The 12169-nt window shown below is 35.2% G+C and overlaps 1 protein-coding gene across 1 annotated transcript; it reads right to left on the reverse strand.

Moving 5' to 3' along the window:
- Nucleotides 1-2045: 2045 nt before the first annotated feature.
- On the reverse strand, nt 2046-11566 carry LOC124357591 (endocuticle structural glycoprotein SgAbd-9-like). The gene is made up of 4 exons (XM_046809511.1): nt 11461-11566; nt 4070-4197; nt 2955-3034; nt 2046-2392 (listed from the first exon to the last, which is right to left on the reverse strand). The coding sequence occupies exons 1-4, from the start codon at nt 11473-11475 to the stop codon at nt 2223-2225; spliced, it is 393 nt and encodes a 130-aa protein (XP_046665467.1). The 5' UTR covers nt 11476-11566; the 3' UTR covers nt 2046-2222.
- Between the last annotated feature and the right edge of the window lie 603 nt (nt 11567-12169).

The following is a 12169-nucleotide window of genomic DNA, read 5'->3' on the forward strand; positions in this document are numbered from 1 at the left end:
ACCTGGAAATAAAATCTTTTGAGGGATTGAACGCATGCATTCAATATTTCACAGAATTGAACTTGACAACAAACCAGTCAAAATCAAGTGTCATAAAATTTTTGTCTTCGTCAGCATGATCACGCGATGCGACCTTCTGTTTTTGCGGATGATGCCCTTTTAGAGGATACAGATTCCACAAAGTTTCTGGGGATGTTCCTTGACAGAGGACTGACCTGGAATGATCATGTTGATAGCATCTGTGCTAGAGTTTACCACAGGCATATTTGCCCTACGGCACCTAGCAAAGTTCTGTACCCTAGAGGTTCTAAAAACGGCCTATTACGGCCTAATCCATCCACATCTTGTGTATGGATTAAGACTCTGGGGAGGATGTGCCAAAAACAAAATGGAGCGGGTTTTCAGGCTCCAAAAAAAAAGCAGTCAGGATAATTTTAAAACTGAATTATAGAGAGTCGTGCAGGGCAATCTTTCGGGGAGCTGGGATTGATGACATTGCCCTGCCTTTACGTTTTTGAGGTGATCGTGTACTGCAGATCGAGATGTGCCTTGATAAGTGGCAGGGACGTTCACCCAATATGAAACTAGAGGCAGGGACAACTTGCGAACATCAACGCAGACTGACATTATCGCAACACCTCCCTCAGCAGGTGGGTGTCAGACTAATCAACAAGCTCCCTGAGGATATAAAAAACTCCAACAACCTCAATCAATTCAAAACTCGTCTCAGACGCCTGTTGGTGTCTAAAGCGTTTTACTCGATTGATAAAATTCATGACGAGCCGTTGGGATGATTGAAAATCATGGATCCGAAGTCTGTGTGATTGTGTCGTGAGAATGCTGAGATGTAAGTATGACTGTGAGTGAATGTGTAGTTAGGATATATTTTATGATGCATTTGACTATTGCAATACAATGTTACATATTGTCAAACACGCAATAAAGAGATTATGAATTATGAACTGAATGGCTCAAAATCTTTCACGAAGCTAGATTTATATATATTCGCGACACTGCATTCGATGACGGTGCATGTTACATCACGAGATTAGGCTGAGTGTTAGCAAATATGTTTACATCGGTCTTATGAGTAACCATGACGCAAATGAGAAAATATCAAAAGGAATCAATTTGTAAACAAGCTTATGTTAAAACATGTATACTATTCATACAACAAAAATAAAAAATAATAGAGTAAAATCAGTGTTATGTTGGTGACATTATTTTATTTCAGCACACTCTTGTAGTACTGTCACTACTTCACCGGAACTTTTATTATTTAAAGACTGCTGTGAAACCTTATGAACAAAATTTAAATGTATCATTTTGCATTATATCCCGGTAAACTTCATCTTTAGGCTTCACAATGTGCATGAAACTTCATTTCTATATGGAAAAGAATGAGTTATATGATGCTGCATGTCCAGCCATAACATTTGCCTGAGCGTCAATTTAGTAAGTCATCATTTATTAAGTTGACTCAAATTTTTTTTAGTCTGCGGGGGAAGGGGGAAAATGTCTTTTCTCTATACCAGTATTTTATAGGGTCCCATCTCTTTGGGCTTCAATATCAAATAATGAAAATGTAGGAACTATTAAACAAATACTACGGATTTTTCTGGAAACATCAATGTTTTCTTCTCAGTGCTCTATATGAAACTATTTCCTCTTCCCCATTCCAGAATGCCAACCTATCTGCCTTTACTTAGTTATTCAATGATTTGAATGTTTTTTTATGGAGAAGAGAATATCAATATCGTTAAACATTACTTATCTAATAGTTTGGATCCCATGCCTTTGATGCTGAACTACTGTGAAAGGTGTGGGAAGGATCGCGTAAAACCTATTAAACTATTGTTTCAGATTTCGCTCCGTTCCATTCAGCATTTCTGAGATGAGCTATTGTAGTTCGCTCATTACTTTCTTATCCCCTTAAATTACAGTTCTTAATTAAATGCAAGCGCATTGCTGTAAGATAAGTATGTGTAAACAAAAAAGTAACATAAGTCTTGAAACAGAAATAAACACTGGTAAAACACAAACACTTAGTGATCACAGTGGTTTATTTATAAAAAAGAATTTACAAAAATGACGCTTAATTACGAAGTACAAAAGTTGTCCACGATAAATATTCATAAATAAATGCATCGTGACTAACTGTAGAATAAGCGTTACATGTAATACTGAAGCGTGTTTGTACAAGTGGCTACTAGCCGGTAACTCTAGTAGTTGGCTCCCAGGGGCTTCGCCCTGGCCTCGGCCACTTGCTCGGCCACTGCCTTGATGATGGCGGGGTGGACGTTGGGGCCAGTGGGCTGGTAGCCGTGCTCATCGGCGATGTACTGGACCGCCACTGGGCCTTCGGGCGAGTTGTAGGAGTATTGGCCTTGCACTGTAACAGTGAGTAAGAGAGGTGAGAATGTGAGCAGTGAGTGTTTCGACATAGAGGAAGATAAGCAATAGCAATAAAATCAATAGAGGAATTTGAGGAAGTTGAAGTGGACAACATTTTAAACATCAACGATAAATTAAAAAAAAGATCGATTGTTGATTTTCTCTTGTTGAGTTAATGCCGGAAGAAACTTCTATTTATATTTGCTTCTGTTGTAGTTTTTTCGTGTAAAAAATAGGAATACATTTTTAATATCCAACTCTTAAACTAAGAACGAAACTGGAGGTTTGGTCCTAAAATACATTCTGCAGTGTCACCATCTCATCCAAAATCACTATCGAATAAAAACCTGAATAGGTTGTTGGGCTTTAAACGGATTCTGGTCTATATAGGGACATAAAAACTGTAACTTATTGTCAGGACGTAATTATTATTACTATTTTTAATTTCATAATAACTGTCATGTCTAAAGGTTATTTATTGAATTTTGGAAATCAATAAAGACCGTATATCAAAATATTTTAATATTAATTCTGCTTAGGAGGACATGCTCAGAACTCACCTCCCATGGCTTCAGCAGGAGTTCCTGGGAACTTCAGGGCTCCAGTTTCGTCCCTCGAGCTGCCGTCTCCTGTCCGGTAGCTGTAACAATAAACAAAGAAAATCAATACAAGGACATTCACTAGCTTAGGGTGATTCTGAGGGTTTCTAATCAAAATGTTACGGGTTCAATTCCCTGGCAAGTCAATAAATATTAGCAAATTGGTTTTGAATTATTTCCATTGTATACGAGTAAGAGAGTAAAATCTTACCAGCGCAAAACAACCGCATAGCAAAAACATAGTAAAGAATTCAAGATATGAGACTCATATGAAAGAGTTATCTGGCAGTAGTGACTCAGTGATTACGAAACTTCTCGCATGCGTGATATATAGCCCTACATGGCTTTCACAGTAAACATGTGTGCCGAAATAGTAAATAACTGAGGGGTCGCCATTTGTAAACACCCGGACATTGTGACAAAGCGGTCCGGGAAATAAATAAATTTGGGGTCAAGCCGACCTCGACGTGTTCCTAATTTAATGGGACATTACTTTACGCTCGCTATCGCACCGCGTCGCATGAAAGTTGCTGTGAGTGGGGTTACAGAAATTAATGTTATTGGAAGATTTCCGATTAGCACGGCAACCGGCGTTACTAATTTAAGAGGTTACGTAACCGGTATTGAAGTCCCACAAAGGATTTTAGTAGGTGACATGTTTAAAACCTGGTATTGAATGGACCCCTAACGACGTTTCATTAAAGTTCATATTTATAGTAGCCTAATAAATAAGAGAGTCACTAGTAAAATATGTTTCAGAAACCACTTAGTAAAATTCTTTATCTACGTCTTTCGTTCTGATATTATCTCAAAGGAGATCTTAACGTTACTAATTAGTTGGGTATGTTCGGTAGTGATTTGATTGTAACGTTTGCAATATTTTAATATCAAGAGTGTAGTAGAATGTTACCTTGTTTATTTTGTTAACGATGGGATTATATTTTAAAACACATTTCGAACTCAGGAGTTCGAACAGAATCTCAGTCGATTCCAATATAAGTAAGAGTTGTCCTACGTCTACGCTTAAACTCATCAAAATCTTAAATAATCAACGAAAGTTTTAGTATAAAACGCACTTGAAGATGTAAGAACCATCGGGGTTGAGGTCGTACTGCTGTGACAGGATGGGGATGAAGCCTGGCGGCCTGACGTAGGGCACTTGTCCTAGGACAACAGCCACCACTGCGCTCAGCACGACGAGAACCTGTAAGCAAACAAGCAGTCATTAGTTCTTTGTTTAAAGCATGTGATTGATAACAGAATGTTTTAAAAGGACAGTAGGATTTCAGACTTTTGCCATGGTTATATGAACGCTTCATGGATTGAAATCTATCTTCTTAATAGGGTGAAAAAATTATTAAATATATATATTAATTGTATTTTTTCAACCTGATACAGAGGATCAATTTCAATCCTGGAAACTTTGTGTTTTACATTTTGTAACATATGACGATGGCAAACGTCCTAATTCTTACTATCCTTTGTCATTAGTGTTGATATTCATAGAATCGATTACAGAGTACTCCACTGATCACAGCTCTAAGTCAATCAATCATTGTTAAAATAAATTATAGTAAAAGTGTTCTACGATAACTTCTACTTTTTATCCCACCTATTCATGTTCGTGAGTAATATGGATGGTATGACACTTAAACATTTAACAATCCAGAGAGCTGATAATTGTGAATGTACAATCAATTACCTGTGTTGTTGTTTCCTTTTTAAATCCGAATGTGTAATTGTGGACTAAATGAACTGTTAGTGAAGCAATTTACAACCCAAACAAGAGCGTAATTGGATTGTATTTAGTTGTAACAAACAACTTCTGGAATTTCAAACACCAGCATTTCGCTAAATTGTAACATCATAACATCATATTGAACATTCTTTGAACCGTACTTGAACTGTATTGAGATGAAACTGAGTTGAAATAATTAGTCGATTCAACGAATTTATTAATAGGTTTAATTAATAAAGTTAATTATTGAATAATTTATAGGAATTGGTTGATATAGTTCAGTGCAAGTTAGAAACGAATCGATGAAGGTGAAATGTAAAGAGAGAAGTACACAACTGACTATGAATGTTAAACTGTTCATTAAACTAACCAAAATGTAACCACATATTGATGCTTCAAGCTTGATTGTACAGTAGTTTCATGTAATGACTAGGAGCGGGAGGCACTGAATTGTAGGGACCACGGATGCATTAGTAGATACCACCCGCAACACCTGTGTGTCTACAGAACTTGGCCACTTCGACACCGCAGCGCTTACTATAGTGCAGTAGTCATCAGAGTAGGAGGAGAGCAACTCGTATATTACATGGAGATTGTGCACTGTCAAAATGTCAGCTGCAAATTCTCAATCTTGACATTAATAAGAGTGCATCCGTCATCGCAAACGATATGGTAACATGTTTTTGATTAACTTCATCTTGTTCCCATCAAGCCAACGGTTTATTATAATTTATTCGAGTTGAGTTAATGTAATTTTCAATTATTTATTGGACAATTTTAAATGTACTCAAATACATATAATTTTGTGACGAATAACAATAGAAATTACAAATTATTCGTATCCCACAAACATACGGGTGATATAAGTACTACATTACAACAAATTATACTTCAAAATACTAAACATATTTTTGAGTTAAATAAATTAATATCTTATGTCACACAAACATACAACGAAGTATCGATGGACCCGAGAGAACGTAAGCAAAGTTACCAACCTAAAAAAAATGTAGCTTCATAAAATGTGTTATTAGGTCACATGATAAAACTCCATACTATTATACTCAGTTTGTTTAGTCTGCAATTTTATCGTAATCATCGTGGTTTATATAATCTAAAAATCTTTGATAGTTTCCTGAAATTTTGACGTTTTTATCCAAAAATATAATATAAAGACATCAAAAAGAAAGCTTGCTCTATCTAGGATCTTTCTGTCCGTATCAAGGGTAATCGCACTGGAGGAAAGACAGACGGAGAGACAGACACAATTTTAAGAAGGCCCTGTGTTGGGTCCTTAATAATTAAACAATTATAAGCAGTCTCGTTTTATGTAATTTCACTGTAACTATATTGTCTCTTAACTTGATATTTATAATTTTCTTGTTTCGCCTTGTAAATTAATTACGTTTACATTGTTCATGTTAATTTATAAAGACATTAGTCTGAAAAATTTTAATTATTTGCCTTTAACAATGTGTATCTGTGCTAAGCTCGATAAGGCAATAAATCTGGTAACTCACTTAAAGAATCAGATTCAGACCAAGATTGCTCGATTGTTAAGGCGGATGCAAACCACAGTTTAGGGTTATGTAAGCAGTTGTAAACCGCAGAAGAGTAACGAGCGTCCTGCCTCTCATCACGGGCGGAATAATAAATAGTAACTGCGGGGATTAGTTGTGGAGCGGGGACTTGTGACCTTTGGCCGGCAGATGGTCACGTAACACTCTGGTACATCAGATGTATCTGTGTCCTGCACCTTAGGTCGTACAAGAGCCTATACATCACGGCTAGCAACTTCTGGTATCTGAGATATTGCTCATGTATTTTTGCCGGGCATGTCCTCAAAATAATAGGATGCATAGCATTTTGGTTTAAAATATGCTCCCTAAAAATTTTAATTACTCAAATAATTTGTCCTGTTAATAAAAAATAAGGATAGAGAGAGAGAGAGAATACAACAATTCACCAATGTATAAAGTATTTAAATATCCATAAATCTCCATCGTGTTAGGAAATATTTTACACAGTCTAGAAAAAACAGTGGATTCAGTTACCGGACACATATATGTGCCATGTTGTAATTCGCTCATTTACGATGAGGAGTTTCTTTAAAGTTCCTGCCTATTACTCCTATTTTGATTATTGTTGAAGGAAACAGGAGTTTTCCGGACGTTTGCCATCGTTCAGTAAAACAAAAAATTGGAAAAAGTGAAAAAGTGAAAAAGTGAAAAATTGAAAGTAAAAAAACGAAAAAACCAATGAAACAAAAAATTAACGATGGTAAATGTCCGGAAAAATCCTGTGTCCTTCACATCCCTTTCATCGTCAAAAATAAACTTCAAACAAAGAATTAATTATTGCATTATATCGTCGAAACAGTCTATAATTTTTAGATTTTCTGCAGAGGATTTCAAGTAATACCTTACAGACAAAATTTTCCTATGTATACTTTATCCAACTTTCTACTCGTATCCTTAACACTATTAAGAATATGTGACTAAGAAATAAAGCATAAAATCATAAAGATTAACCTATAACCCTAGGTGACACAACAATTATACCTAGGATAATGAATTATTTCTGGTTTTGTTGCATACACGAGTTACATAGGTCGGAGAATAATACCCTGATCATAATCTTATGTTGAATTTGATCGAATGAGAGGCGCAACAGTGTGATGTCACAGGGGTCATGTACCACCTAGACTGATGGTGGGAATAGCCACCGGAACTGGACTTACGCTGACCTCACTTTTAATTAGCATTGTTGCCGTACAGTGAGAACCTACTTATCCTTCGACATCCGTCGTCCCACTGAGAGTCTCCCCGCTTTGTCTCTGCTCCCGCCACGCCGGGTAACAACGTGTTACTGAGTATTAGCCAAGCCAGCGCAATATCTTCTCATCACTAAGCGCAAAACCTAAGTTACGCCTGAGAAAACAGGTCTCCTTCAAGGTTTATCTCATATCTGAGTAAAGAGCATGCGACAATTTTAAGCAAGGTCGCCGTGAAGACCAGCACTGAAATCAGTGCGCCACGATTGAGGGGAGAGAACCGTGAGTGTTTATCTCAATTACTGCTTGAAATTTCATGTCATTCTGAATTACAAACAATATGTGACTGACATACTGCCATGACACTAGGTTTGTGCCGCATCTAACACTGGCAACGTGTTCAAAAGTATGTAGTTCAATTTGTTATCTACTTTCAGTCTCTAGTAGACTGCGTACACGATATTTTAATAGAAGTCATTAACATTGACTCTTTTATAAAATGAGAAATTTCTGCAACAGTAATTGATCGCAGTATTTAAAACAGCTGCTTTGTAACTTGGAATTTGAATAAAACACATTACAGGACACGAATTTCGGATTTATTAAGCAACGGGTATTTGCAAAAGATGCTTTAAAGAAATTTTTATTTTCATAGACATATTGGTTATTAGATTGTTTATACTATAATATAAATGATTTCTTTATTCGTATTATGTTGCAGTCCCTGCAGCAATGTTATGGACCAGTTATGGACATACCGTTGGGGGGGGGGTCTTTCAACGACACTGGCATTTTTAATAGGGGGGTTGGTCTTTCAACGACCCCGGCCATTTTTAATAATATCACTAAACGATTTTGAAGGAAACCGGACCAAATCCATTTGCATTTTTTTTTACTCTTTTACCTTGTTACCTCTTGGTTAGAGAACCCCAACCTTACGGAGAAGGTAAACACATATTGGAAGATGATAGCACGAAAGAAATTCACAAAAGCAGAAATCGATTTTGTTGTACTTTGCTTGCACTAAGTGAACCCGACAGACCGAATATTATTGTATAAGCGATAGGAATATAAAGGCTCAAGGAACTGTAGCTGCTCCGAGCCGACCGTGATGTATTGTTTGCTTTCGCCATAGTGCCCGTCAGTCCGTGTCAGTGCGGGAACATCCCTCATCATTAGCCGGTTATAATTCGGCAGCGCCCCGCATTAGCACACGATTGCCCCACAGGAGGGTATCATTTGCGGGGTCGTGGAGCGGTCATTCTTCATCCTACGATTGGTCCACAATTAGCCAGATGCTATCTATGCAAACTGTTGAGTCGTGTGAGACGAATCTTGGCGCTCGCGAGGCCTTGGCTTTATGGCTTACTGCGGTCGGTCGCTAGTGCGTAATCCGGCAGTTGAAAACACTTACTTGTCTTTCACAATTCTGGAATCGGGTAAATGCTCCTCCACGAGCATCTTAGAAATTGGGATCACCAAAGTTAAGTTTGCACATGGATATTTTGGTAGCTACTACTAAATATGTACTGTGCTAGCTTCATAACTAGAACTTCGACAATATGTATCTACGATAATACGTAGGTATTGATCATTTTGGAAAAATCTATTATCTGTATCACACTTTTGATAATGTTGTGATAAAACTAGCTTGCTCAGCAAATATTATTTTTATTTCTAGAATGTTATTTTATAAAACTATTCGCAAATTCCATAACGTCACAACAATACTAGTTTCCACTTATTTTACTAACGTCGTTTAAAAAGTGAGACCATTAGCTTTTCATCTAACCTTCAGTTACCTATCATAAAATCATTTGTATAGTAAAAATATTTCTTATCTTATCAAAAGTTTGTTTTCCAGCGCATCTCTATTGCATTATAGAGATATTTAACCTCTATTATACTTTAATTTTAAAAGGATCCTCGTCTGTTATAACAGGATAGAAAATATTAGCGTACTTTCCAACTGGCAACATGGGTCAAGAAAACTTTACAACTGTAGAGTAAAACCTAGCAATGAGTCTTTGGCAACTAAAATTGATTATAAGATTGACATTAATATGCAAGATTTTAATAGTATATTCTTTCAAATTTATATAAAATATTATGGAAAAATATAACTCAAGGAATGAGTAGATGATAAATTGAAAACATTTGCCCGTTCATAAATGCGCTAGCTTACACAGCTATTTAGTTTATTTGATTTTGTAAATTTTAAATAATGCAAGCCATTGTAAATAACATTACTCTCTATTTTAAATTAACCACCACTTGTGTTCAGATTTCTTCAGTTGAAGGTTAAAAATTGTAATGTGTAAGGGTGTATTGCATGGCTTAGTTCAGATTTCCTAGAGGTTGAACTAAGTAATTGTACACATCAGTTTATAAAAGTAGTATTTCATTGTATAATTAGTTTATTACATTGAGTTAGATTCTGAGATGGTGAAGTATTGAGAAGCAATTACGGAAAGCTATAGATATTTAATGTAAAGTGAGCAGCAGAAACATGTACTTCTCTACATTTTTGTAAAATTGCGCATATCTATGGCGATAGTTATAATTAATAGAAGATCAATCTATTGAATCTCATAAATGCACTAACTTAATAAAGTGCACAGTAAATGACACGGTTAAATTCAATTTTAACTTGGCTCATTGTAGTTATTTACAGTCTAGTATTTCTTGTTGCTTAAATCTTAGAAAGATGGTTTTACACTAAGCACTTTTGTATTAAGCAAATTTTCAGATAAAAACTTTAGAATACAAGTAGAAGAATAATTACGAATATATAAGCTAATTCATTGGAGAAGAAATTCGAAAATATGCTACCTAGCCTATAGTAAGCTAGCTGTACTATTAAAAGAGGATCTCAGTGCCCAGAATTTGATTTACACTCGCATTAATTTTTACTATTGATTATTGTACAGAATGAGCCTCCAAATTGTTAAAAAAATATATTAAAAAAAACAGTTGATGTGCATTTAATGAAAATATTTAGAAATTGTTTTATATTTATATTTTTTGTTGCAAATTAGTTTGTTCCTCAAATAACCTAAATAGCGCCTGCAATTATTTAAAATTCTGTGATTTCTATTATTAATTCCACTCTCTAAATTTTAATAATTCATACTGAAAATATACCTGCAAATTAAATTTTTACCATCTAAAATCTTAGATTAGTGATGAAAAAATAAATATCGATGGATTTTGTTTATAAAAATACTATAAATTGTAGCTCGTCTAAATTTCAATATTGAAAATAACGATTTCATCCGCTAATTATACAACTAACTTTTTACTACTCAAAATTGTATGTGGTCAAATTTGTATCGCATAATTTTTTAGGTTTACAGTTAACTCATTTTCCACACCTTTTTAAAAGAATCGTGTTTAATTTCCTAAACGTATTTTAGATATGCAACTACATAATTTGTTTCGTTTTCAAATAAAATTCTAAGATGTTTTCAAAATTGTATGTCTTGTTATGGGACGTATCTAGATTAGCAATACTTGTTAATTTTTGTAAACTAACTGTATAAAACAATGCATATAATATTTTATCAATTTTGTGTTGAATTAAGTGTTAAAAATAGTGTTAAATTATTTCTTGACTCTAATATAGGTTTAATAAATTTATGAACTTTGTAAGCGAATTTTAACATTCAATCACGATGTGATAAGAAACTGCACGGTTGGGTAATCACACGGCATGGCATATAGCGCGGTAAATATTAACTCGGTAAAAAATATTAATTGTGTTAAAATATATTTAGTCAAAAAATGTTTAAAAAATCACAATTATAATCTTTTAGCGCGCCGCATCGATCTACACAATATGATATATCCAGACGGTGTTCTAAACCAAAATTAGAGCACTACGAGTGATGACATGTCCCTATACACACATTCTATAGCTTAACCGAAGCACTGAGCACACTATCAAATCCACTCACGAATTTGGAATCCATGTTGTCCAGGAGATGGAGTTGAGAAGCAACTGTGTTGAAAAACGGCGCGTTTGAACCTTTTTTATAGTGAGTAGAGCGCGTGGGGCGCTGGGATACCGTCGTGCGCTGGGGTGGGGGAGGGAACCTCACGCTGGACGCTGCTCTGCTATGTACTGCTATGCTAATCTTTTAATAGCCATTCTACACGTACCTCATTGCGACAACTGTTATACAATTGTCTATTGTTCCTTTTAGTTGTGAATGAGGCCTGAGTAAGCCGCTGTCTCATGATTTGGTCATTTCTATATCACGTCTTGACCACATCTTTGTGTGGATACTAATAGCTTCCCATAACACTAATGCAAGTATTTGTCACATTTTCTGGCTTTCTCAACTCTGGGTTAATATTATTTTTTGTAACTGGGCAAATAGAATAGAATTAGGAGTTTAAAGAAAATTATTTTAATATTTTGGATAAAATACAAGATATGCAAATTTGTATAAAAATGCTGTACATAAAAATGAATCTATGCATTCTAGTGATACAGTTATATTTAATATAAATGGCTATTTAAGACCTATAAACGATCATTTAAAAATTACTTTTAATTGGACTAAGGAAAACCGTATCATATTTTTTTACACAAATATACGATTTGGGCTTTCATAAATTTACTCATTTTCCTCAATAAAGTACCATTAGAATAAAAAAATA

Source organism: Homalodisca vitripennis, chromosome 3 (assembly GCF_021130785.1).
Source record: "Homalodisca vitripennis isolate AUS2020 chromosome 3, UT_GWSS_2.1, whole genome shotgun sequence".
NCBI classification, from domain to species: Eukaryota; Metazoa; Arthropoda; class Insecta; order Hemiptera; family Cicadellidae; genus Homalodisca; species Homalodisca vitripennis.